This window comes from Opisthocomus hoazin, chromosome 14, assembly GCF_030867145.1.
Source record: "Opisthocomus hoazin isolate bOpiHoa1 chromosome 14, bOpiHoa1.hap1, whole genome shotgun sequence".
NCBI lineage: Eukaryota > Metazoa > Chordata > Aves > Opisthocomiformes > Opisthocomidae > Opisthocomus > Opisthocomus hoazin.
This window is the reverse complement of record NC_134427.1, coordinates 1,813,189-1,839,740: the sequence shown is the minus strand read 5'-3', so window position 1 is coordinate 1,839,740 and position 26,552 is coordinate 1,813,189. Positions and strand designations below refer to the sequence as shown.

The following is a 26,552-nucleotide window of genomic DNA, read 5'->3' as shown; positions in this document are numbered from 1 at the left end:
TTTTAGAAACAGAGGGCTGTGTAAATAAGTTGAAATCTTCTAAGAGCAGTTTGTTTTGTATAATTTACTGTACAGATTGCATTAAAAAAAGGCATTTTTTTGCATCTCAGCTTGGTGTGCCAGCCCGCAGCTGGAACGCGCCCCTCGCCTGCACCCGCCGGTGGTACTTTCTGCTGCCGACGTGATCCAGCTCTGTGTACACTAAAGCACTGCAGGGCCCTGCCTAACAGCCTTTATGATCTGCGTTTTGAAATGCAGCTCGGAGGAGATGACTGATGTAGAAGGAAGGAAGCGTAAAGCTGCAGACTAATTTTAAACCAGTCTAAGAAAAATACCTGGTTTTCCTGCTGAGACTTGGTTAATTTTGAAGTGTCAGTTTGCCTTTAATATTGAACATTTTTTCTATCATCAGCTTTTTTTCTCTCCCAATTACATTACTCATACCTTCTTGTTTTTTTTTTTGTGTGGGGGAGAGAACCATTGATTTGTTGTCTGCCTTGAAATAGAATTTAATACAATCTAGTTTGCTTCTGAGTCATTCTTCACGTTAGATACACCCTGAATTTTATGCCAGTGGACGTCTGTATTGTGGCAGAAGCAACAAGCTGGAGTGTGACCGGGTGATTTCTCCGGTGGCCAGCTCGGAAGCCTTTGGCCCCAGCAGAACTCCAGGTGCTGGAAACTTCATCCCTCAGATAAGCGAAGCCGACTGTAACCGCAGAGCGGCAGCGCGGCAGTGCCCGTGTCCCCTGTCTGTACCGCGCGCCCGACCCGGGGAACCTCGGCCTCGGGTTGCCTGCTCCAGGTGTCGTAAAGATGAGGCTGAACTGGACATGGTTCTGCTTCAGTGTCATCGTTGTTTAATGTGTCTTCTTGTGGATCCTGCTCTGGTGTTATTTCTTGACCTTGTCTTCTACAACCTGTGTCCTGTCCAAAGCCTCTTCTCAGTTTTCAGATTTAGAGAAGTGTTATTGTATAAAACCTTCATGTTTTTTAAATTCACTGTAGGAGAAGCAATACATTGAGATATTAATGTATTCCACGTTGGCAGAATTAGACTCCAGAAGGAGCCTGTGCATCGCCAGTGTAGGACACAAGCTTAAAGTGTGCGTGCACGTACATACGCACGCACTGTCTCAGCATCTTTTTCTCCCAGAGCTCCGAGCACAGACAGGTTCCTTGTCCGAGTTCTCTTAGCCTGTGGCCAACATGAAATACCGTGACATTCGGGTTGGATCGCAGCAGGAGACGGCAGAGCCGACTTGTAACGCTTTGGGCTTGCCATAGGCTGCGAGTGTGTACGCAGCCGTGTGCCACGAACCGGGCGGCAGCGGCTGCTGCGAACGGCAGCGCGGTTGGTCAGGACGGTGGACGACAGGGTGACCATGAGCCAGCAGCGTGCCCTGGGTGCCAAGAAGGCCAGTGGGATCCTGGGATGCATTTAGAGGAGTGTGGGCAGCAGGGCGAGGGAGGTTCTCCTCCCCCTCTACTATGCCCTGGGGAGGCCCCATCTGCAGTGCTGTGTCCAGTGCTGGGCTCCCCAGCTCAAGAAAGATGAGGAGCTACTGGAGAGAGTCCAGCGGAGGGCTACGAGGATGATGAAGGGACTGGGGCATCTCTCCTACGAGGAGAGGCTGAGGGAGCTGGGCTTGTTCAGCCTGGAGAAGAGAAGGCTGAGAGGGGACCTTAGAAATGCCTCTAAATATCTGCAGGGTGGGGGTCAGGAGGACGGGGCCAGACTCTTTCCAGTGGTGCCCAGCGACAGGACAAGGGGCAATGGGCACAAACTGAAGCAGAGGAAGTTCCATCTGAACCCGAGGAAGAACTTCTTCCCTCTGAGGGTGACGGAGCCCTGGCCCAGGCTGCCCAGGGAGGCTGTGGAGTCTCCTTCTCTGGAGATATTCCAGCCCCGCCTGGACAAGGTCCTGTGCAGCCTGCTCTGGGTGACCCTGCTTGGGCAGGGGGTTGGGCTGGGTGACCCACAGAGGTCCCTTCCAACCCCGACCATTCTGTGATTCTGTGATGGGGTCTAACACTGTAATTGCAGGTAGACGGGGAATTGCACCCTGGTCAACTCACGTTACTTGTTTAAAAGAAGATATGTGTTATTCATAAATTATAGGTTGCTTAGCACTTTGGTGTGTGAGGCTCAGCCTCTTAAAACCGGCTGCCTCAAACTCCGGTTGCTTCCAGTGACACGCGCTGGGCTTCCCCTGGGGTTCAGTGTGGTGTGTACATCCCTGACTGTCAGACTGTGGGTATAACCTCAAGCACAGAGATGCTTTATTAAATGTACAATATTTACAAGATCGGTTTCGTACTGATGTTTCGTTTCTTATGTTGCATGACAGGTGGTGGAAGAAAACGGAGTTCGTAAAGTGGTGGTGTTGCCACACTCGGCTGAATTCCATCCTTCCATGCATCCTCCTCCTCCTCCTCCTCCCCACGTGCCACATTACATGCATCATCACCACGCTTTGCTTCCCCACCCGCCTCACCCAGTGTACCCGCCGGTGCCTGGGACGGGAGAGCTGCCACCGCAGTTCATTCACCAGCATCCACCGCCACACGTCTTTCAAGAGCAAGGTGAGGGCGCGATGATGGTGACGTACCCGAGGGGGCCTGCTCGCTGGGTGCATCCGCCCTGAGGCAGCCGACGTCTGTCGGGAGCTCTGTGTCACGTTCCGTGGTGGTGGTGCTAGTTAGGAGACGCCCTGAGCCATACCTGGGTTTAGGGGGCATCTTAAAATACACCCGTGCATCGTGGAGCCTGGTCTGCAGGCACTCTGCGTGTGCAAAGGATGAGCGTATACAGTTTAAATCTTCCGCTGTTCTGTTTTTGAGAATTTAATGCAAAGCAGTAACTTATAAGTGTTCTACTACTGTGTGTGTTTTTCATGGATGCTTACTTTTGTTACTGTAAGTGCCACAATCATTGCTTCTGCCTTTGTCTAGTAACTGTGCTCTCCAAAACCGCTGTGTTTTGTCACAGCCTTGACGTGAAGTTTTCTTGAAAATGCATTTCATTTGATCCATGAATGTATTTTTTTGGCTAGACAGAGTCCAAACACAACTGGCAAGAAAGTAAAAATAACATACATAGACCAAAAACCCATATTAATCCCTGTTGGAGGGTGAAGTGCAAGTCCACTCTGCATTTAAAAATTGGATGAAGCCGTACTTCAGTGGAGGACTGGGATCGCTGCTGAATTAAACCAGGCTGTAAGCCTTACTGTGTAAACAAGCATTTAGCACAGAAAGAAATTAGACTGCGTAAGACCAGTCACCATCTCTCTCTCTCTCTCAAGCTTAAACTGGTAATTAAGCTGTATCGGCTCATGTCTAAGGTAAATATTCAGTAGCACCCAAGCTATGGTGTAAAAAGTAAGTTTGGGTCCGAAATTTGCTTATGCTTTTTTGAAAATGTGACTGTACGGCTGCATCAGGGAAGAAAGGCGACTTTAAGGCGTGATCTTGAGCAGCTGACAAGAGAAAGGCCTGAAGAATTACACTGGGAAAAAAAAAAAAAAAAAAGAAAAAAAAGCCCAAACGCTACACTCAGCAAGTGATGAAAAATAATGTTTAAGGAAAAGGAAAAAAAGGAAGAATCAACCATTTGGATATGGGTTAAATAAGAAAAATGGAAATTGGCTTGCAGATATTTTGTATGCCTTGCTGTAGCATTTCACTAACATTGACAACATTTCAAAACAAGAATTAAACCTCCAGGCGCCTTGGTCCCTACTAACTGGTCGTAACGCTCGTACGCCGATGTGAGCCCGATCCGTAAAGGCTTTAGCAGGTGAGGTTCCAGTGAAGCTCTGCCCGTCAGCGGCGCGGTACCTGCCTGTTCCTTGTCTGCTGCTCCGCTGCCCAGAGACCCCCCTGAGTAGCAGCCCCCAGCCTCCTGGGGGCTGCACAGAGGCACCAAGCCGGCGTGGTGTGAGCCACGCAGCTCCGCGCGTCTGCAGACTGACAGCGAGCACAGTGAAGTTCCGCGGGTTTTCAAGTTCTGGTTTGACTCTAGTTGCTCTTCCAACTTCCAGAGGTGTCAAATAAATTGTGCTGAATAATGACATGCGTTCTCCTTGCTTTGTAGAACCTCGTTCGCATGGAAGGACAAACTTCATTCAGCGAGACGAAAGGAGTCTCAAAATGCAAGAACACCTGAAGAAAAGACTAAAAGACAGACAAGCTAGTGGTCACACTAACAATAAACTTAACAGTCCTCCCTCTTCACCACATAAAGTTGTTAATTCTTCCGCTGCAACAATTCAGAATGGAAATGGGAAGGGACAGCAAGGGGCAGGAGGACCACTAAAGCAGAAGCAGATAGGAAAAACAAAGGGCAGCCCAGATGCAGAGATGGGAGGTAGGTTGCATTGAAAGGGTAAAAAAAAATTCTAGATTCATTTGTAACAGAAGATAGCAAGATAGTTCCTGAAAAAACTGAATTTGGAAATTTCTTTGGCTATTCAGGATTAAAGAAAGCCTGAAATGCTTTTCATTATGTTTAGGAGTTTTTTTTCCCCTTCTAGGTATCGTAGTAACGTCAAATTTGTTCATTTGAGATTTATCAAATAAGGTCTTCAGGAAGATTTAATTTTAAATCTGCTGTTTACTTCTCTGCCTTCTCTGACCCAGGACTGATCAGTATTCTGAGTGAGGATGACCTGTGGGTACTCACATAAAAGACTTGCGGTGTCCCTCTTTGTGGCACTGTTCAGATAACTAGGAGTTATTTCAGACCTGGAGGAGCAGGAAGGTCCCTGCAGGTTGCTGTCTGATCGGTTGGAATGGCATTCAGCGCATCATTTTGCTCAACGGAACGTTTGAGCTTTGTAATAGCTCACGGCTGTTTCCTTGCATGCCCTGGAAAGCCTTCTGTACCGTAGCTTTGTCTTCCCTGTTGGTTTGAACCAGCGTCGCAGAAAGGCAGGCGGTTTCTTCTCATGATGCCTGAAATGATTTGTGCAACTCCCAGTGTTTTGTGCGTGTCTTAAATCGAGCGGCCGTGTCGGGCTGCAAGGTCTGGTCCTCATCTGCGTCACCGTTGTGTTGAACTCTTCGGTCAGAGAAATAAGAGAAATCTGGCTTTGTATCCCGGGAAGTGAGGAGAGGAGGAAGCTTTTATCCAACTTGTTTCAAGGATAAAAAAATATGCTTCAGTAAAAGATTTCTCTTAATGCAACTTTATTGGAGGAGGGGGAAATAAAAAAAAAAAAAGGTTTTTATTTGCGGGCAGAATAATATCCACAATTGTTTGGTGTGGACAATTTTAAAGATAGGATTCAGTTTGCAGATGTGACCCTTCGGGTACCTGGAGGTATTTTTGGTGTGCAGTTTTGATCAGGCTTCTTCCACATTGTGCCTAGACCAAGTGTTTTGCAATAGAAACTCAAGGAAGGCGCATACAGTAGAGAGATAAGATCCTATTGTCATTGTTTGAACACCTTTCATTTTTGGAGGAATGTTTTGGTGTTGTCAGAGAAAAGCCATTTATGCTCACGTTAGGAAAATATACCCTTTGTGCAGGATGTACTAGAAGGGTTTTTGTAACACTGTTGGTTTTGGATAGTTCATGTTTCTACCCTTCACGCAGCCAAAACAAACAGGGGAAATGAACTTTGCACAAGAAGTGCTATTGTTAAACTCTTCATGAGGTGAACTCCATCTTGTGGTGGCATTTTTGTGACAGACTGGTTTACTCTCGGGGTTTTCAGTAATCTGGTTTGTGTTTGAAATTTCAGAATCTGACACAGACTCCAAGAAATGTGATATTCACTTGAGCATTGGCAAACCAGTCGTAAGTATTATCCGTAAAATACTATTATTTTCTGTGCCTGTACTTCCTATAAAATAACGTGGCTTGTTGTTTCTTTTTTTTTTCTTTTTTTTCTTAATGGTTTAATTTTATAATAGAGAAAATGTATTTTAGTTGTCAGAGTTTATAGCTGGGAAAGGGCAACCATGCTATAGAAACCCACTATTTCTCCACTTTCTGAACCGGTCTGTGTGCCTCAGTTTCCCAGTCTGTGAGCCGAGAGGGTGTCCACGCTGCCGCTGCCTGGTGTGTGTGAGGGCTTTATTGCTCACCAAGGGCCTGCTACCGACCAACGGCAGCCTGTCCGCTCTTGGAAGCGTCCTTCGCTCAGCATTAGAGGATTTAGGAATTTGGGGAGTAGAGTTTACAAAAGCAGATCATCTTTTTATATTATGTTGAGAAATTGGAGCAAATCTTTGAGTATTTATAGACTTATATAGGAAGTTGGAGTCTGGTGATGTTAATTTAAATGTCTGAAGGCTAAAACCGCGCTAATATTTTAGATCTTGAGCCTGCTTAATGAACTCTTCTTTGCATTACCTACACGGCAAGCATGGGTTGTATTCTCTCGCTCCAGCTTTCTAGCTGTCCTTCCTTACGGCAGCGTTTTTCATTGCTGCTGCTGACATCCGCCCTTCATGCGAACAGCAGGCTGTGTTGGCTTTGTCAGAGAGGATTTGGAGTGCGGGAATCAAGCAGCAGAAAACTCAGACTGAAAATTTTAGCCGTGAGTGGTGAAATACTGAGATCCCTCGAGGCAGCTGGAACAGCGTTAGAACGTTGGGCCGTCTGACTCTGCCTCACACAGAGCTGGTGTCAGCGGTCACGACTCCAAATCGCAAAATTTGCTCCAAACGAGTGATGCAAACAGTGCAGGGGAAACGGGAACTTTCTCTTCGTGCACTCGGGCGATGTAGTGTGTCTCCCAGGTTGTTTAGGGCTCGAAGGGAAATCCTTTAATATGATACTTTAGAAATGAAAAGAGGAAATAATTGAAATTCAGATGATGACTCAGTATTTCCACTGCAAAGGTAAAGAATTCCTCCAGTGAGGAGCTTCATAAGGCAAACTAGCGACACCATGTTATTGACTAATATACCTTTTCTTACAGAAAGCAAACTTACTTGCATTATTTATGCTTTTAATAGGTTTCTGATATACAAGCAAGATCAGCCGTTCTGTCCTGGAATCTCCCAGTTAGTTCACAGAATGGAGAGAGCCATAGTCATAGTCCAGCAGCATTTACATTTGAAGTAGCAATATCCAACAGTGGTAAAAATGGAAAATTTAAATCTGTCTATGTGTAAGTTTAGTTTCTTCATTTAAGCACAATACCGATGTTTAAAACCATTAACCAATCAGCAATCTCTCTGTCAGGAGCTGTTTGTTGACTTGCAGACCTACCTACTTCACATGAAATAAATTTTAAGTAATATCGCTAAATGTGCGCTACATGGTTTTGCTTTTCAATAAGCTTTTATCCTTTAAAGCATAAGGAAGAGCTGTAACGAATTATTTCTTTTTTCCCTTTTCACAGTGGGGAGGAATTAACAATCACACTTCCTGATCTCAGACCAGCAACGGATTACCATGCCAGGTATGTTGCTGGGAAGGAAGTGCTTAAGGCTGTTATTGATAACGCTAATTACAAAATTATTGTGGCTTCATGAAAAAGGTGTGGTCACAAACAACTTGAGGAATATTCTGCATAAAATATCACAGCTATGGACATTACTATTGCTATCTAAACTCCTCCCATCTTCTAATTTCATAATAATGCTGTCTCATTTTCTTCCCTGCTATCTTCTCTGTCTTGTCTTGTTTATCTGCAATACAAACTTTGAGATCCTCTGGTATTTTTTTAGAACACCAAGACTGGACTCAGTGAAAGAGATTGAAGGCAGGGGCAAATAAAATCATTTAGACTTTACCATGGATTTGCAAGTCTGACTTGATTTGTCCAGTTGCTTCTCTGAACTGCAAGCTTCTGTAGCAGCGCGAGCAGGGAAGTGGAAGCTGGTTGAAATGGGGCGCAGTGCGATGCTGTGCTACGAGGGAACAGGACGTGCCATTGGGGAATCGCCACGCTGAGTAAATAGGTGTTACTGGAGAAGGTGTTTAACTGGGCAGGAAAATGACAAGCTGGTTAAACAAGCCAGGGGTACGCTGTGATCCAGCAGCAGCAGAGAGCCTCAGTGCTCGGGCACAGGAGGAGACAGGTTTTAATACTTCACTGAAGCAAACTTCTCTTCTTAACCTGCAAGAGAGCTCCGAGGGTGTTGAACGCTCGCCGCTTGCCCCGGGTAGCGTAGCGTGCGTTAGGTTCGTGCTGTTGCTTTCCATACAGGCCAGCTGGATTTCACCAAAATTCCTTTGATGAGACAGACAGTGTTTCTGAACAATTAGTCAAGTCGTTGCTCTTCAAAAACAAACAGAAACGAGCATGACTCTTCTAGAGATTCTGCCCACTGTGCGCAGTTACCCTGCTAAATGTGGCTTTGCTGCCTGCGCAGCTGCCTTAGCTCCTGTTCGTATCCGTGCTCTTGCACAAGTGCTGTCCATTAGGAGCCTCCAGGTCTTTTCAGCAAAAAGTTAGTTTCAAGTCAGGTGTTCTGTTACCATTTGGTAACCACTTGCTGCAGTTTTCCTCATCCCTCCCACCTGTACTTCATCACTAAAATGCCTCCGCTGTGATAGACAGTAACTGTGAAGTCGGTGAAGGATGCCAAGTGGAGTCTCCAGGATCAGCGCGTGCGCTCCGTCACGCTGCTGTCTCCCCACGCGTCGAACGGACACCGGTGTTTCTCATCACGTGGGCATCAGTTTCTGGAACCTGGAGCGACATCATAAACTCGCTTTCTGCTGTTTCTTCCTGAATGAAAAGGCATGAAATGGTTTTCTTTAGAATCAGTGGTCTGGAAGAAGGGCAGCTGGGCGCTTATTTCCTGTAACGAGCAGGCCGGTCTTGTTGCTGTTGTTTGTGACTAAACGCATTTCTAAAGCTGACAATGCTTTCCTTAAATTGTCAGGTGCTAGGGCAATATTAATTGCATCATTAATTAGATATTATTATATTTTTCTTATTACAGTAATATTAAATTCATCATTAATTGTCCTCTGTTCAGAGTTTCAGCAACCAGCAGTTCCATAAAAGAGTCCATTTCGGAATTAGTGAGTTTCACTACGGAAAGTTGTGAGCCAGACTGCCCGGCTGCGCCCAAGCTGGTCAGCAGAACCAAGAACAGCCTGAGCGTGCAGTGGAAGGTAAGCGGGCCGCTGGACGCCGGGAATTCCCTGCGTGCTGTGGGTGGTGGCTCTTAAGCTGCTCAGGTGAGACTGGTAACCGACGTCACGATTGTGGCTTCCTCTTTCATTCAGCGTTTACTGAGGTTCTTGCGAAGGGCTTTAGTGTGCTGGGGTTGGTAGGAGGTCGCTCCGCGTGTGAGTAGTCAGTAGGAAAGGTCGGAACTGGCAGCCCGGGAAAGGCTAAGAGCAGTGAAGTATTTTGCTTGGGGTTCTTAGGTGATAAATAGATCTGACTTAACATTATAATTCAGAGTTCTTAGAGTTATTCTGACCCGTTCAAAGTAAGTTTCTTTGGCTAGTTTGTAGATTTCAGTTTTTTAATCTGACTTTTGACTATATATACGGTATCTGTGAAGACTTGTTGGTAACTGTGTTTCCTTGCCTTTCTGTGTTTTTCTTATGACTATGCTTATACCTGGAAACCAGTTTAAATTAATTAGTTAAATTACTTGTATAGTCTGTACTTGGAAAGTGAAGGAAGCTCCCAGTTCATGTGTCATAGCAAGCACAAATGCTGCTCGTCTGAGTGCTTGTGTTACTCGGACAGTTGGTGAACACACAGTGCAAGGACACAAGGGAAAAAAGCTGTAAGAATATCATTTACATTATTCATGAAATAAAGCTATTCATAAGTTCATTTTCTAAACTATGAGAATGAACAGAAGTAGTACAGCAGCCTGGAGAGCCATCAAGAACGAGGAATTAAACAAGTTAACATACCTGCTAGTTTTTACCCTTTCTGGCTCACTGCACGGAGTGAAAACAAGTGTGTTTGTGGAAGAAGAGGGCTGTTCCCTGTACCTACTGCAGATTCCTTTTAGTTCTACACTCAATATTTTGTTTTAAAAGGCAGTTGGAGTATATTATATTCCATTGTTAAAATGTTTTTTAATGTGCAAAACTATTCAGAAAAGTACAACTATTTGATTTTAACTCTTTTCATTGTCTCTTTATTTTCAGTCCTCAAATGACAATGGTTCCAAAATAACTAATTTTCTTTTAGAATGGGATGAGGTAAGACCTTTTCTAGTGCAAAAAAAACCCCGTCATAATGACATCTGTAGACCAATTATACTTAAAAATACTTTTTGCCTAGGTACCTCAGCTATTTTCAGTGCAACCGTCCAGACAGTTTGAAAGGGCCAAGCCAATTAAAAAGCTTGACTCAAACGGCTAGGCTCGCAGCGATTCAAGGCGCCAGCCCTTTCGGATCCGCGGAGGGGATGGTGTGAACCTCCCTCGTTTGGCTCTCGTCATGCAGAGCGTCGTTAACTCCCATGCTCTGTCCAAATGGCTGAGCGTTCGGCTTGTGTCTCCGGTAGCTGTCACACATACCGCTCAGCTTTGGAACTTCCTACTGAAATGTATTCTGAAGTGATAAAATAATTCCAAAGTGTGCAGTCATTTATTGCCATTTTGTCAAATCTACAGTGCCAAAAAGTTAACAGGTATCTCAGTCAAAATGTAGTTTCGTTATCAAGAAGGCTCCGGATTACTGTCAGTTATACTCAGCATGGCTGTGACACCGTTGGCTTTTTACATTCTGTAGGCTTACTGATTATTTTTTGTTTAATTATTATTAAATTAGTGAAATAAAATTTAGGGAAATGTAGAGTGATGAAGTTGACCTTAGCAGGGAGAATACAGCCCTCATGCAAAAAGTGACTCAGCTTGTTCTTGCTTTCCAAAGGGGAAGAACGGACCCTTCAAAGAATGCTACTACGGGCACCTGAAGCAGTATAAACTTACCAAACTCTCTCCTTCTACAAAATACTCGCTCAGATTAGCTGCTAAAAATGACATTGGAATGAGGTAATGAGCGCAGTGTGTCCTAGCATTTATTTTCTCATTAGCTACAGCTGCTGTTGCTAACGTTTTGAAAAAAATACTTTCCCAGTGGGTTCAGCGAGCCCGTGACGTACTACACAGCCGGCATTGTGCCCCCGGCCCCGCCGCCCCCGGTGCTCGTTGACGCGGGAGTGAGCTGGCTGTCGGTGAAGTGGAGCCCGCCCAGCGGCGTCTCTTCGGACGAGGCTCTCACTTACAGCTTGGACGTGGAAGAAGAAGGTTCGGTGAGTGCTGGGCTTTGCTCTGTGTGCCCAAGTCTGGTGTGCAGTAGTGCTCAAATTAATAAAACAACTCCGCGTTTTACTTTCAAATAAAATTCGTGTATTCGTGAAATGGAGATGAAATTCAAGCTGAAAAAAAAAAATGTGATCAGTCTGATCCGTTTTATTGTGGAAAATAGTGACTGCGTTTGTTCTTCTTTTCCATCCTTCACAGGGTTACGGCTTCCAGCCGCAGTACAACGGAGACGAACTCTCGTGCACTTTAAGAAACCTTAGGAGGAGTACGGCCTATAAGTTCAGGGTTTGTACTGTGTTCGGTTCCAGTTTAACTATGACCGTGTGCTTTGCTGGAGTTCGAGCGTCTTCGTACAGCTAAGACACTTTCTGTGGAGACAGCAGCAGATTACCTGCAGTACCTGCAGTTGTTGTAATAGTTTTGGCGGAGTCATAATACAAATCAGATTTTTTGCACTAGCTAATGTTGTTTTTCTTTAAAATTGTGGCATTTTCTGTTGGTTTTGGTGGTTGTTTTTGCGTGGAAGAACTTTAGAAATCAGCAGCATATTACTTGTCATTAAATCAAGCATTTATTATATATTCGATTCATTCCCGCAACAGCTCTTTGCCTACAACAGTGAAGGAAAAAGTAGTCCTAGCGAGGTGGTGGAACACAGCACCAGTCCTGACAAACCCGGGCCACCAAGTAAACCGACCGTAAAGGGCAAGATCCACTCGCACAGTGTGAAGGTTACGTGGGGTAGGTGACGTTCGGTAGCGCTGTGCTGGAGTGCCACTTACGTACGCGAGGTCACTCAGGAACGCAGATTAAAAACCAGAGGCCAGCTCGGGCTGGTGATTTGCCTCTGCAGCTGTCGTTGTTGCAAGGAGAAATACTTAGCGCTACCAAAAAATCGCACCTTGGTTTGTTCTGGGGTTGCAGCACAAAAGTAATGTTTTTCTTTCTTCATTTTAGTGACGCGGTCAATGCTCTTGTAACAGCCTCCAGACCTACGGTCATGCTTAAACAACTTTCTTGCACTTTTAAAAAAATAAGAGGTGATACCTGAAATTGGCAGTATTTTCATAGTTACTCTTCTTCTTGGCATAATGATGATTAATACTAGAAAAAACCCACTATTGTTCTGGAAAATGTATTGTGAATATGTAGGCGCGCTGTTTTTTGTTTCTGTTTGAATTGAGTTTTCCGCTTGGGTGTATTCTACCATGAGTGCGTCTGTTCGCTGGAAAAGCTGATAACAACATAATGCATTGCTTTTAAATCTTCTGTAGCTTATTTTAAGATCTTGGTTTCTTTCAGAACCACCCAAAGATAATGGAGGAGCAGACATTTCTAAATACTTTTTGGAAATCTGGGACACGTCAGTTGGTAAGCAACCGCCTCGAAGTACTGATGGGCTCGTGTGCTGGTTCGGTGCGCGGATTCACTCCTCGTCGCTCCAGCAGTTACTGTCCTGTTTTCACGTGTCTGCGTTGTGCCGTGCGTGTTCTTTGCATAATTGTCTTTCCAGTCAGATTCTGGGGCTTGATTAGCTCTCAGGTAATAATTGTGTGAGAGAGTTGTCAAGGCTGAATTTTGCAGAAGCATTGTAGTATAAATTATTTTCTTTCTTTCCTCAGGAAGTAAGTGGGACACCGTATACAGCGGTTTCCAGAGAGAACACGTGTGCGATCACCTCAGGCCTGGCACTTCGTACAGAATGAGAGTTTATTGTGTCAGTAAAGGTGGTGAAAGCCAGGTGAGAAACGTGGGAGTGAATTTGATTCTGAAAACCATTTCTGTTTATGTTATAGTGAAATGTTGTTTTGTGTTTCCACTCTAAAATATAACGTGTATTACTGCTAGGCTTCTGACGTTACGACTGTTACGACTGCGGCTGTTCCTCCTGGCCCATGTCCTGCTCCGTGCCTGGCAGGCAAAGCTAAGCCCAAGGAAATCGCTTTACAGTGGGGTAAGCTCCAGTATTTCTGAGCAAAATATGTTTCTGATTTAAAATGTCGTAACAAAATGAAAAATCTGTAGAACTCTTCAAGGAAAAGAAATTAACATATATAGATGTAGTCCGTGTTCTTAGTTTTGTTTGTTAAGCAGACCAAAGCTTGCTCCCCACCGCTGATTTGGTGATGCACGCGTGTGCAGCCGCGTGGTGAGACCTGGGGCAGATGTAAATGTCTTCTGGCGAGCAGGCTTGCCGACTGCCTCGTTACTGACACGCGTTTGGCAATTCGAACGTCGGTCCTCCTTGTCTCATTTTTATCTCGGTGAAGTTGATAATCAAAAAGTCATGAAGATACACTTTTTTGAAGGAGATATATGGAAAATAGCTGAAAAAAATTATGAAAGCTGTCTTTAACTGGTGTTTGGGGGGGAAAAGCAAGCTTCATAAAGTGTTTGTGTTGAGATGTATGATAAAAGCCTGCGCTCTGACTTTTAGAATTCATCTGATGCAACTTTTAGCTTGAGAAGGCTAATTAGAAACTGTTTAAAGGAAAAAGTGTTCTGTGAAATGAATCAGGGGAAAAAAAAAAAATCTCTTTTTATTTCATAGGCCCACCATCCGTAGATGGAGGTTCTGACGTTACAGAATATATTGTAGAGATGGCAGACTCTGAAGAAGAGGAACGCAGACAAGTGTATCAGGGCCCAGCAGCTGAATGTGCAGTGAACAGCCTGCTTCCAGGGAGAACGTACTGCTTCTGGATACGAGCTGCGAATAAAGTCGGGGTAACCACGGCGCTGGCGAGAGCAAATCTCTCTTTTTTTATTTACATAAGAGATAGCAATACGCTATTGTCTTACAAGCCTGATGATATTCTGTAGCTTCTGTGTTCTGTTCTGTTGAAGGAGCAAAATTTCTTATTATTCATTTCTTTGACTGCAGTGTGAACCCTATATTTCTGGCTGTGAGTAACCACTTAATGTTTGTGCCTTAGGAGACTGCGTTCTGTTTTACAGCTAGCGCAGACTCCGCAGGTGGGTGGTGCGGGAATGGTGTCGTGTAGAGGGGTGTGTTCAAATAACGCCAGCTTTGGGAAAGGCTGGGGTAAGTGTTGGTTGCATAAAAGTCTGTCTGGAACGGTACCCAGCTGCTGCTGGAAGCCAGATCCTGGCTGCAGGGGAAGGAGGAGTTACAAAACCGTAGTGCTGGGGGTTAGTGGGAGGATTACAGAGATCCTGCAGGCACGGGGCCAGTTTCGAGAGCAAACTACCTGCAAGGAATTTTAAATGGTGCTGTGAAACTAAGCACTGCCTGCTTCTGTTTATTTCTCTGTCAAGTTAAAAATAATTTGTTTTCTTCGGCTCGTACGCTTGCGCGTCAGTTCTCGCTCTGCCGCTGTTTCTGCACTCATGCAGTTGTGTTCTCTTGCAGTTCGGCCCTCACTCTGAGAAAGCAGAGATCTCTACGGCTCCGGGGCCCCCCGATCAGTGTGGCAAACCCCTGATAACTTGTAAAAGTGCAACTTGCGTTGTGGTTTCGTGGGAGGTAGGTTTTCATGATTTTCAGTAACGCACGAATTAATATTTGGCTTTTAGAATTGTAGCGACACGTGTATGATACACAGAAATGGAAGAAACACCAAATGTCGAGGTGGAATGTTTGAGTGCTTTATAGAGGTCTACACTGGTTTTGTAAATTCTGTCAGCTATGAATTTCCATCTTAACTGAATAAACTGGGTGACATTTAATCCTCCTCGCGGTACGGTAACTGGTATCACAGAATCACAGAATAGTAGGGGTTGGAAGAGCCCTCTGTGGGTCATCTAGTCCAACCCTCCTGCCCAAGCAGGGTCACCCAGAGCAGGCTGCACAGGACCTTGTCCGGGCGGGTCTTGAATATCTCCAGAGAAGGAGACTCCACAACCTCCCTGGGCAGCCTGTTCCAGGGCTCCGTCACCCTCAGAGGGAAGAAGTTCTTCCTCATGTTCAGACGGAACTTCCTGTGCCTCAGTTTGTGCCCATTGCCCCTTGTCCTGTCACTGGGCACCACTGGAAAGAGCTTGGCCCCATCCTCCTGATCCCCACCCTGCAGATATTTGTAAGCATTTCTAAGGTCCCCTCTCAGCCTTCTCTTCTTCAGGCTGAACAAGCCCAGTTCCCTCAACCTCTCCTCCTAGTGCAGATGCTCCAGTCCCCTCCTCATCCTCGTAGCCCTCCGCTGGACTCTCTCCAGTAGCTCTTCATCTTTCTTGAACTGGGGAGCCCAGCACTGGACACAGTACTCCAGATGAGGCCTCACTAGGGCAGAGCAGAGGGGAAGGGGAACCTCCCTCGCCCTGCTGCCCACACTCCTCCTGATGCACCCCAGAATCCCATTGGCCTTCTGGGCACCCAGGGCACGCTGCTGGCTTATGGTTAACCAGTCATCCCCCAGCAGTCCCAGTCCCTCTCCGCAGAGCTGCTCTCCAGCAGGTCCACCCCAAGCCTGTACTGGTGCATGAGGTTGTTCCTCCCCAGGTGCAGGACCCTGCATTTGGCTTTGTTGAACCTCATCAGATTCCTCTCTGCCCAGCTTTCCAGCCTATCCAGGTCACGCTGAATGGCAGCACAGCCTGCTGGTGTATCTACCACCCCTCCCAGTTTGGTGTCATATGTAATACATTTAGTTCATCCAAGTGGTAAGAGATGGGGAGTCACTCCAAATCCCGGTCTGAACGGTGGTGGAGTTACAGACAGTGTTTAGATGGAAACCTTTTAACAAGCTCAACTTAAAATCATGCCCTTGGCTGTGGTGCTTCTGTTCCAATGCCTGTCCGGCGTAACGAGAGATCGCGCTCGTACGGTGAACGTGTGTGTGTGCGATAGCTGAAGGGCAATTTCTCACTTAAACCCGCAGAGTCCCGCGTGCAACGGTGCAGAAATCAGTGAATACAGGCTGGAGTGGGGCCAGGCGGAAGGGTCGATGCACATCATCTACACGGGCCCGTGCCAGAGCTATGAAGTAAGAGGCCTCACACCTGCAGCCACGTATTATTGCAGAGTCCAGGTATGAAAAGCCTTTTCACAGAATCCCAGCATGGTTGGGGTTGGAAGGGACCTCTGTGGGTCATCTAGTCCAACCCTCCTGCCGAAGCAGGGTCGCCTACAGTAGGCTGTAGAGGACCTTGTCCAGGAGGGTCTGGAATATCTCCAGAGAAGGAGATGTTATGAGGAGATAATTGTTACGTGTTACTGGGGAAATGAACAAGTAGGTACGGTTTGAAGAAAAACTTCAGCTAGAGACGCATAAAGTTACGTACTGTCACCTACAGGCGCAGTATAGAAGGTCATTGGTAAAGGTGCTTTCCCTTCTCCCCCAGTCCCTCCTAACTACACGCTTCTACAATTGAAATGCAGATCTAGCGTTGCATTGAATACCAGGCATTCTGCCATATTTACATTTTATTTGGGAGATTTTCCATTCTCTTCCAAATGGCTTTTATTAACATGCCAGAGGAAGCGTGATGGCTGCGCCCGCCTGGTCAGAAAGCCGTGCATCCAGCCCACGCTCCGTGATCTCTCTTCCAGGCTGTGAACGTCGCTGGAGCCGGGCTGTTTGGCGAGACTGCTGTGGTGACAACGCCTGCGTCGGCGCCTGCCGCAGTGGCCCTGCTGCATTTACTTGAAGAAGATCAAATGGAAGTTTCTCTTCCTTTATCAACGTGCCTTGCAGTTCAGTGGGAAGAACCGTGTTGTCACGGGTCAGAGATCACTGGATATAACATAGAATATGGCGAGAAGCAGCTTGTAACTGTTGGAAGAAATACAAGCCATGTTCTTGAGAATCTGCTGCCCGACACTCTGTACAGGTAATAATGAATCACAGAATCACAGAATAGTAGGGGTTGGAAGGGACCTCTGTGGGTCATCTAGTCCAACCCTCCTGCCGAAGCAGGGTCACCTACAGCAAGCTCGTTTTATTCTGAAACCGTATTTGTAGGCTTTCCAGTCAATAGCTTTGAGGACAGTGTTTTAAAATTTCAGAGCAATCAGCTTGCAGACTATTTGCCTAATGCACTCTGCGGCTCTGAAAAAACAACATAAAATTGTCATATGCAGAATTCATAGAATCATAGAATGGAAAGGCTTGGAAGCGACCTTAAAGATCGTCTGGTTCCAACGCCCCCGCCATGAGCAGGGACATCTTCCACCAGCCCAGCGTGCTCAGAGCTCCATCCAACCTGGCCTTGAGTACTGCCAGGGAGGGGCAGCTTCTCTGGGCAGCCTAGGCCAGGGCCTCACCACCCTATTAAACCCTGATGTTTTAGCGGCCAGAGTTAAGATGGCTGTGTTAAGATTAACATCCTATGTGAAAGCCAAGGCTTTATTCCCATTTTTCTGGGTTTAGAATTTTTTATTCTGAAGCGGTGCGTATAATGGGTGCTGGGTATCCCACCGAAGGAGGCCACCTGTACAGAAAAGAGCAGGATAGGCCCGGCTAAAGCTTGGTTCAGTGGATGGATCTTCCGTGCCGGGGGGAGGGAAATGGTCAGGTTAACGAGGAGGACCTGCGCGCTTGTGCACGGAGCAGAATAAACCTGAACAATACTGAGAAACACGGAGGCTTCATTATGTTGAAAGCAGTGTAATTATGGTGACGTGTTTTGAAGCAGATTATTTTTGTAGTTAATTTTTAACTGCGTTTTCACCGCTTTATTGTTTGCGGTTATATTCTGTACGAGGTGTAACTCTTGCTTCATTGCCTAGCATTTTTTCAGGACCTCAGTAAACTAACCACGTGGCTGCTTTTCTCACAATCCCAGAATTAGAATACAGGCCATAAACAGCTTTGGAGTTGGTCCTTTCAGTCATTCCATTAAAGCCAAAACGAAACCGCTACCTCCTGACCCTCCTCATCTCGAGTGCGTCGTCTTCAGCTACCAGAGCCTTAAACTGAAATGGGGTGAAGGTCCCAGCAGAGCTTTAATTACCAACCCTACACAGTTCAACTTGCAGATGGAGGACAGGTTTGGCAGGTGAGATAGTCGGAGCATTAAGGATATCGTCGCTTGACAACTTTGTGTCAAGTTTTTAAGACAAATTTTAAGTATTCTCACTTCTGTTTGCACTAGTGAGTCATTTGGGCATCCTGAAGCTTGCCCCCAAGTTTGCATTTTTTCATCCCATCTTTCAACCAGAAATGCTGTTAATAGCTGTCACACTAATATTTACTGGTAAACTGTAAATACTATTTAAATAGCAATATCTTACCATCCTCTTATGTTGCCAGGTTTTTTATTTTTTGGAAATTCTCAAATGAAGTCCAGTTTGCATGTACGAAACATGGGATTGACAGCTTAACTTGAAACTGCAACTTAGCTGGTACCTACTGGGGTTATTCTCTTGATTCAGATCAAGGGGTTGGTCAGTGGCAGCCTGCGTATGGCTGTGGCCGAGTGCCGAGACAGGCTGAATGGACGCTTCACGGACGTAAATCGGGACTTGCACCAGTGTGAAGGGGGTGTGTGCTGGTCGAATGCACATCAGGAGCTGTTGGTGACAACAGCAGAGCTGAGGCTGCCTAACGTCCGTCGTGCGCGTAGGAAGCGGGGGCACCCAGACACACTGTCACGTGTTTGTACCTGCCTGAGGTACGAAAGCGTTCCGCTTACGATGTGGACATACAGATTTGTGATCACTGAATAATTCTCATTTGTACGCTGTGGATTTCTTCCAGGTTTGTTACCGTTTATAACGGTCCTTGTCATACGTACAAGGTACAGCGGCTCAGTGAATCCACTACATACTATTTTAAAATCCAGGCATATAATGATGCTGGAGAGGGAGAGTTTTCTGAAGTTTACGCTTTCACTACAACCAAGTCTCCACCCGCATCTCTTAAAGGTGAGCTTACGCCGCACTAGGAACTTCTGCAGGCCGTTTGTGTACTGGGTGAAATGCTACAGCCTGACCCTTCCCAGCACAGCGTCTTTCCAGGGCCTTTGTGGGACAGGGAGCAGCCGTGGTAGGCGTTGTCTTGGTGTAAGAAGGGCTCTACTGGTGTAGGACCAGCGCGTGGTCATCTCCTACACCATAGCTCTTCCCACCCCTGACAGTGAGGATTTCCTTTATCCGTTTCCAACTGGAAAGTATTTTTTCAGGGTTATCTCTCAGGTGATACAAGTTACAACAGCACGTAGGCAAATGAGAACACAAACAATTCCTCTGATCTGCACTTCCCAATATGAATATTAAAGATTGCCGTTGGAGAAGGTCATTCTGAAGATCAGAATGCTTGTTACCTGCAGGGAAATTGGTTGACTCAACCATGTTGACAACACATAGTTCAGCTCTGGAGATAGCTGGACATAAATGCTGTTTTCTCTGGCGATTTGAAAGTGCTTGCTGATCTGTACAAGCATTAGACGTCAGAAGCTCATCTTGGCAGCTTGAAAAGACAAGTGTAACCTGCAAATATTACAGGGATCATTTCTTGAGGTTACGTCATGAAATACAGCAAAGACAAAGAAAGTAGAATGAGACAAATCTTAACTGCTTAAAATGAGTGGAACGGCTGCTACCGCTAAGGACAGTTACCTCTGCGTCCTTAGCAAATGCGTTGGAAAAACCTCAGGCTTTTAGGTTTATGCTGCCCAGTCACTTGTGCTAGAAGTGAAACAGTTTAACTGGAAAATGTACATAAGCAAAGGGTGTGTTAAGCCAGAGCGAGAAAGCTTCCTTGTTGTCACTGAAACCGGTGCCCATTTGCTACATTAGCTGTGAAAATGAGTCACTGCAATAATTGGTGATTTTGGCCCTTCTGATTGAAAAAACATTTATAGCGACCATTGTTCTCTCCTTCTGAAATGCCAACAAATCTCTTTTTCCTAGCACCCAAAGCAAACCAGCTGGCAGAAAACACTTACGAAATCACATGGGAACCTTTACAGCCGATGAAGGGAGATGCCATTGTTTACATCCTTCAGCTCGCTGCTGGGAGAGAGTTTGACCAGGTACCTTTTATTTAACGTAATGAATCTGAGGGGTTTTACTTGGAAAAAATACTGCAGAAAAAGGCGTCTGTACTTGAAGGTTCAGGTTCTGTTTGGTGGTGCTAGGGGCAGGGATGCTTTTCATTTCGGCCAGGGACTCGATTTACAGCCCTGACTCCCGAGGTGCTTCGTTTCATGGCTCGGTCCGACGTTGAGTTTGTGATGGGCGAGGACAGCTTCCAGTACGGCCTCCTGCCGTGCGGCCTCTTCGTGGCATCGAAGGTGCCTCGGGTTAAAGATGGTGAAGTTTCATTTCCCTGTTGACCCTTTGCTTGTCCTGTAAAAGCAAATGACCGCGAAGGCGGGCTGGCGGGTCACGGGGAGGTGGTTACTGATCTGGAAGCGGGTTAACACTGGTTTATCCTGTTCTCCCAGCATTGCCCTCTGCTCTTTTGATTCTTAAATCTCACGGTCTGTGGCATTGCTGTGTCAGCTACAGACAGCTCTTGCCCCACATTTGTGGGGGAGCCACGTGAAACAACAGTTGCGCAGAATGATTTTTTGGTTTAAATTTTTTTTTCTGAGCTTCACAATCCAGGTCTGTCCGTGTGGGGCGTAGCAGGAAGCTCTGGATTATTCACAAGAAAACAACCCATAAATTCTTCAGAAACAAAAGCTGAGATTTTATTAAGCTGGCTTGCAGAACGGAAAGTGTGGCGTGCTGTTTGTGAGGCGAATCCCCCGTAAAGTGGTGCTCTCTCTCCTTCTGACTAGGTGTACAAGGGACCCGAGACTTCCTTCCGTCTCACAAGCTTGCAGACAAACTGTGAATATCGGATCAGAGTCTGCGCTGGCCGTCAGTCCCAAGACTCTGCTGGATCGCAAGAACTGTATGGACCTTACAGTCCCAGTACGGTGTTCTCATCGCAGAAACAGGAGCTGGTTCCGCAGTGCGCCGATCCGACCACGGAGTTGGCGGAGACGAAGAAGACGTTGCGGGAGGAGCGCTTCATCGCCATCGTTCTTCTCTGCGGATTCGCGGTGGTTGCGATTTTATTTGCTGTTGTGATTCAGTACTTTGTAATCAAGTAGACGGGAGCCTGGTCAGTACTCAGCTTTTTGTACGGAAGCTATTTCGGGTATTTATGGTTAGTTCTGGTTAAAATCCTAGCTGGAAATGTATAGTTACGTGCGTTTCCACTTCTGCTGCTGGCTGACAGTGCGGCTGGGTTGGCAGATCCTTTCCAAATACTGAACACAGATTTCTTGTAGAAAGGGTAATCCTGGGTCCTCTGTAATCAGGGTCAGCTGTTAACGAAACAGCGAGCAAACTGCCTTACCGCGCACGCTGGTGCGCGCGCGCCCTTCCTCTCTCCGCATTCAAAGCGGGGCCCTTTGGCCGGCGCGAGAGAGGAGGCCTGGAGGGAACAAGTCCTTTTCAAGTACAGCTGAGCAGCGGTAGCCGACCCGCAGCGTTTCGTCGGGTATCGTTGTAGTCTGGCATACGCGACGTGCAGCCGCACAGACGCTTACGCTTAGAGCAGTACTGCATCGCGAGGCATTACTAGAGCATACCACGTTTCATATACTGTAGGAGGAGAGCAGAATATTGACTTAGTGATATTACTACTTTACAGTTATTTTAACGTTTCGGACTCGGTAATCATTTCAAGTGTTGAAAGCAGAGGGTGCCAGCGGTTTTAGAATTTTAATCCGAGCGCCAGAGCAGCCGTGGGCAGGCCGCAGTGCGCGCGCCGCGGAGGCGGTCGCCCGTCGCGTTGCAGGAGAGGCCCCTTCGGTATCGTACATTTCTGAATGAAATGCTTTCTGCTGTCGGTGCGCAGCTGTCGGCCCAATCCACATTTCACTCTCAGTGCCTGAGAGAAGAGTAATTTCCTGTGCCGCTGATTAAATCTTTGCGGCGGTGTCAGGAAAGCACAGGTATTGTCTTTAAGGAGAAAGAGTGCATTTATGATAAATGTTACACTATTTGGCTCAAACTGAGCAAATGTTTTTGTACTATTATTAACCTAAAAATAAAAAGTTCAGACTGCTTTTGGATGCCCTTCTAACTTAATCCCAATTATCAAATTGTTTGTGAAAGAACTCTTTTTAGATAACGTTTATACGGTGTTTTAAACGACTTGCTATCCCAGTGGTAGCAGCCTCACATTCCATGGTTTTCTAGATGGGAATGTTCAGCCTGCTCTGAGCTTTTGGAAACTCGTCCTGTTTGGCTGGGGGGGATTTTCTGTGGCCAGCGTGCACTACAGATGACAGTTCAGGTTCGGTCTGCGTGCGGAGAGCCGACGATGAGCCTGCGGGCTGGCTGCGTTGTCTCAGATGTTGTGAACGCTGGAACTCGCGGACGCCGAACGCGTTTCGGAGCGGGTCTTCCTCACGGCGTTTGGAACATGCCATAGAAAGGTAGATTTAGCGCATTTTGCCAAGACTACGGCTCCGCTTTATAGACACCAGAGCGATGCACTTGTACGTGGAATGTTGGATGTGATAGTGCTACAGGCGAAGTATTTCCAGTAATGAATCACTTTATTAAGGGTCTTTCTCCTATGGCAGTTGATGAATAATGTTGCGTTGTAGTTTGAGGCATTGTGTTGTATTTCAGATGTGGAAAACCTAAATTATGACATGGTATCGCTTAATACTCTTAAAAGTAGGTTTATGGTGCAATCTGAAATTAATCTTTTCAAAACGTACTCTTCATTTTGTACTCTATTTATTTTGATTAAAAGTCCTGGAAAATGTATGTCTGAATGTATTGTTCTACTTGTAGCAGAACTTTAAGTTAATCATTTATTATATCATAGAAATCTCTCCCTCCGGTGTCGGAAAGAGTTTTATACAGATACTAGGCTTTAGTTTGCAGAAGAGTTTACAATCTGTCTGTATTTCTTTCCATAGTCTACTCTTAGCAAATAAGACCGCCTTCAGCAAATCTCTATTGCCAAAGGGTTATTTCTTTAACTCTTAGAACGAAGTTTGTAGAGGTTTATTTGGCAATAATATTTCTGATAATTTTAAAAGATAAATTAGGATGGCAGAGTAAATACTAACAAATCATGATGACTCCTAAAAAGTGAAAGTTCTTTGGCAGTTGCCACAAAATATTTGCGTTTCCCGAAGCTGTCCGTGAAAGCCTACCGCAATACAGATTGTCCATCGGCTGTCACCCGTTCCAGAACCATGTACCCTCGTGGCATTAATGTAGTAGGTATCTTCAGTTCTCTCGTATTGTAATTTTGAGGTATCTCAAACTTATGTTAAAGCTGCCATGCATTGTATTACTAAATTGTAACTATCAAATAGATAATATATTTAATACAGCCAATAAATAATACAAATGTATTCAAATTTGACTACAGGTTGTTGTGTGGTTTTTATTGTGGATTTTAACCTTGCTGGGGAGCAGTCATTTGTGTGAGTTGGAGCTGAAGAAACATGTTTAGCGTTGTTATAGCACATCATTAACAGCTGTCTTGACTTTTCTTCCAGAAAGATGTTTTATTTGAGGAACCTCAGTGCAGCGCTGTCCCTGTCTCTCCCAGGAGCCGTGTCAGCCTGGGCACCGAGCAGTGCCCTTTCCTGGAGCCTTGATAAGAGCAGGAGGCACCTGGCCATCTCCCTTGCTTCCCCCCGCAGCCATCGCCCCCATCTCACTTGCCCCTGGCCCCTCTGGAGGAGCTCGGAAGGCAAGGGCTGTTTCTTCCCGCAGAGATGGGCTCTGACTCTGTGGAAGTCTGGGCATAATTTGAATAAAGAACAAGATAAGAGACTGAAAATGAGGGACGCGACGCCAGAGACCTGAGGGGTGAGCAATGAATCGGTCTTTAGGAAGCCCACAATGCTTTTGTGGCCCCATGAAATGAGTAATTTCTTGGCCCTTGCCTTTGAAGTACCTTACAGATTGTATTTCTTACACTCCTTGCTGAGAGCAAGCAGCTGGCCTGGCTTTAGCCTCCGCTTTGTCTCTCGTGGCTTCTGTGGGAAGAAAGTAACTGGAATTATGTTTCGCGGGTCTGTGATGAACAGAACGTCTGGTCCTCAAAACCAGAGACAAATCCTTCACAGGAGCTGCGTGGACAATGAAGCCTGGCACCATGGCTGGCACGCTCCCTGAAGAGCCCTGCCTGCCCCTGCCTGCAGGGACAGCACAGATTGACTCCAGCCTTCCTAAAAGGCTCCAAACCTATCTCAGGAAATGTACAGTAGCCAAAAAGACAGCCTTAAAACTTGTTCCAGTCTCCGTGTGCACCATCCCGCCTGGGTTTTAACCCACAACACTGCTGGCAAAACGCTTGGGTCGCGAGGACAGTGTCAGTGCTGAACAGCTGCCATCAAAGAACCAAATTCCATACCTTCGGAAGAAACCTTTCCACTCCCGCTCAGGCCCCTGCAGCGCCGCGTTCGCTTGTGGTGCAGGATTTGGCCCATCGCTTTCCTGTATTTGTGTGACACGACGGCATGGGGTTTATGGAAGCCCCGAGGTAGGAGAGAAGCAGGGGGACGAGGCTGAAGTGCTGCGTGAGGTCAGACGGGAGGATCTCGCTCTGGGTGAAGAGGATTCGGCCGACGTGGAACGGGAGCCAGCACAGCACGAAGGCCGAGACTGCGGCGGCTGGAGAGGGAGAGAGCACACTTCAGTCGCCTCCAGCGGAGTTCATTCTGCCTCTTTAAACCATTTAAGGACCAAGAGCTTGCAAAGTTTTAAACTAGCAAAGATGAGACCTCCTGCCTTGCCCAGCTGCTTCGTGCTGTGGTTACTGGTAACTGCAACCAACGAGGACTTAAGGATGCACGCAAAATTAATTGTTTGCAATTAAAATAGGGCTCCCTTACACCCATGTTGACCAGTGGGGATAAAGGAATCGAACCAGCCTGGGGCAAAGAAGCCTGTACTTAAATTAAGGGCTCCCCAGCATACGCCGCTGAGTGAGAAATTTCTACTGCCCGTGCTTTAATGCCGTTATTAGGATGGGAGAGCCTTTATTGGAACATCACTCTTGCAAAGGAGACAGGCTGGCACTCAGCCCTGATTTACTTCCCACTTCTGAAACGGAGCAGAGATGACGAGCTGGAGAGCGCCAGGGCGGGGGAGGCGAGGGGAAAAGGGGCCGGCGTGAGGGAAAACGTGAAGGCGGGCACCGGGAAGCTGGGGGTTAAACGCACTCAGCCGGAGGCAGAGAGTGGGGCACTCGGCACCGTGCCCCGCTCAGCTCCGCAGCGGGCTGCGTCCTCCGAAATGCCTCCCCAACCCGGGAAGCGGGGCACTGGCAGAAGCAAGCGGGGCACCCGCTACGAAATGAACCTCCCCCCTTCTCCTCGCAGTGCTGCTCTCTGTGGTTTTTCTGCTCTGAAGGACAATTCAAAAGCCAGCGTTTCGTAGAGCCAAATCGTGTGGGATTTGGCCTCGAAAGGTCAGGGCTGAGCAGAGTCACTGTGCTGTGCTGACAGAGCCCCGGTTGTAACGCTGGGGAGATCTCTGCTGCCCTATCCAAGAGGCAGAAGCGCTGGCTCTGGGGTTTTCTTCAAGAGATTTTGGCACCTGAGCACCTCAAAAAAAAAAATAAAAAGGCAAAGCAGCCTGCATGCCAAGGCCGTAAACACCTCAACAAAACCCACCTGAGAAGAAATTCCCCAGTCTTAACTTGTTGGTTTAATGATGCAGAGCTAAGCCCCAGCCGATGCACTCAGGCACAGGCAGCGTGGCGTGCGGCTGCCGTCCCCGTCTCCTCGAGCAGCTCGCTCCCGGCTGCGACACGCTGCCTCGGACGAACGGCCCCGGTGGCGGCAGACGGAGGAGCCAGCGCTCGGCCTGGCCGGGCCACGACCCGGTTTCCTGTTTTCCAACGCTGAAAAAAACCCCAGTGCGGGAGCAAAGCCGAAGGGTGACGGCTCTGGGTGTCCACGGTGGGGAGGAAGCCTTCATGGCCAGGCAGGCCCGCTCGGAAGGCGTCTGTGGCCTCGGGGACAAACATCTCCCCTGTGGGAACCGGCTCACAGAAAGGCCTCGAGCAGCCGCTGTGATGGGTCGTGCTGCTCAGCCCGGAGCTGCCAGCGCTGGGGAAGGCGATCACAGCACGGACAGGAGAGGGGGGGTGGGGACGGAGGGGTCTTTGCCTGCTCTTGGGGGTAAACCCAGATCAGCGGTGCGAAGCGTTTTTTACTGCATTGGGAATAAACGGCAGACGGCCCAACGATGCCAAGTTTGAGCCTGAACGCCAGCCCGAGGTGGAAGAGCTCCCCCCCCTTCCCTAAAACCAGGGGAGAAAAAACCCTGGGTTTTGTTTGTTGTCTAAGGTCAGTGTCTGGAATTCATCCTCCCTTCCCTCCTAGCAGGATGTTTTTGTGTAATAAACTCTGACTCATGAAAGTCAAATGACTTGGACCACAACGCTGCTGCGCT

The 26,552-nt window shown here is 47.0% G+C and overlaps 1 protein-coding gene across 2 annotated transcripts in view; it reads left to right on the top strand.

Annotated features, from left to right (window-relative positions):
- The window catches only part of LOC104327969 (fibronectin type-III domain-containing protein 3a), a 50,919-nt gene extending 27,419 nt beyond the window's left edge, over positions 1 to 23,500 (top strand). For both annotated transcript variants that reach the window (XM_075435180.1, XM_075435179.1), the window contains exons 6-27: positions 2,352 to 2,586; positions 4,100 to 4,372; positions 5,751 to 5,806; positions 6,973 to 7,127; positions 7,362 to 7,421; positions 8,950 to 9,088; positions 10,091 to 10,144; positions 10,821 to 10,942; positions 11,028 to 11,202; positions 11,414 to 11,500; positions 11,818 to 11,956; positions 12,518 to 12,586; positions 12,838 to 12,956; positions 13,064 to 13,169; positions 13,767 to 13,942; positions 14,589 to 14,702; positions 16,054 to 16,203; positions 16,725 to 17,005; positions 17,960 to 18,172; positions 18,874 to 19,040; positions 20,028 to 20,149; positions 20,903 to 23,500. In XM_075435180.1, coding sequence (XP_075291295.1) covers positions 2,352 to 2,586; positions 4,100 to 4,372; positions 5,751 to 5,806; positions 6,973 to 7,127; positions 7,362 to 7,421; positions 8,950 to 9,088; positions 10,091 to 10,144; positions 10,821 to 10,942; positions 11,028 to 11,202; positions 11,414 to 11,500; positions 11,818 to 11,956; positions 12,518 to 12,586; positions 12,838 to 12,956; positions 13,064 to 13,169; positions 13,767 to 13,942; positions 14,589 to 14,702; positions 16,054 to 16,203; positions 16,725 to 17,005; positions 17,960 to 18,172; positions 18,874 to 19,040; positions 20,028 to 20,149; positions 20,903 to 21,220 — 3,330 coding nt within the window. In that variant the 3' untranslated portion in view covers positions 21,221 to 23,500. The remainder of the gene's footprint in view (positions 1 to 2,351; positions 2,587 to 4,099; positions 4,373 to 5,750; positions 5,807 to 6,972; positions 7,128 to 7,361; positions 7,422 to 8,949; positions 9,089 to 10,090; positions 10,145 to 10,820; positions 10,943 to 11,027; positions 11,203 to 11,413; positions 11,501 to 11,817; positions 11,957 to 12,517; positions 12,587 to 12,837; positions 12,957 to 13,063; positions 13,170 to 13,766; positions 13,943 to 14,588; positions 14,703 to 16,053; positions 16,204 to 16,724; positions 17,006 to 17,959; positions 18,173 to 18,873; positions 19,041 to 20,027; positions 20,150 to 20,902) is intronic.
- The last annotated feature ends 3,052 nt before the right edge of the window (positions 23,501 to 26,552 follow it).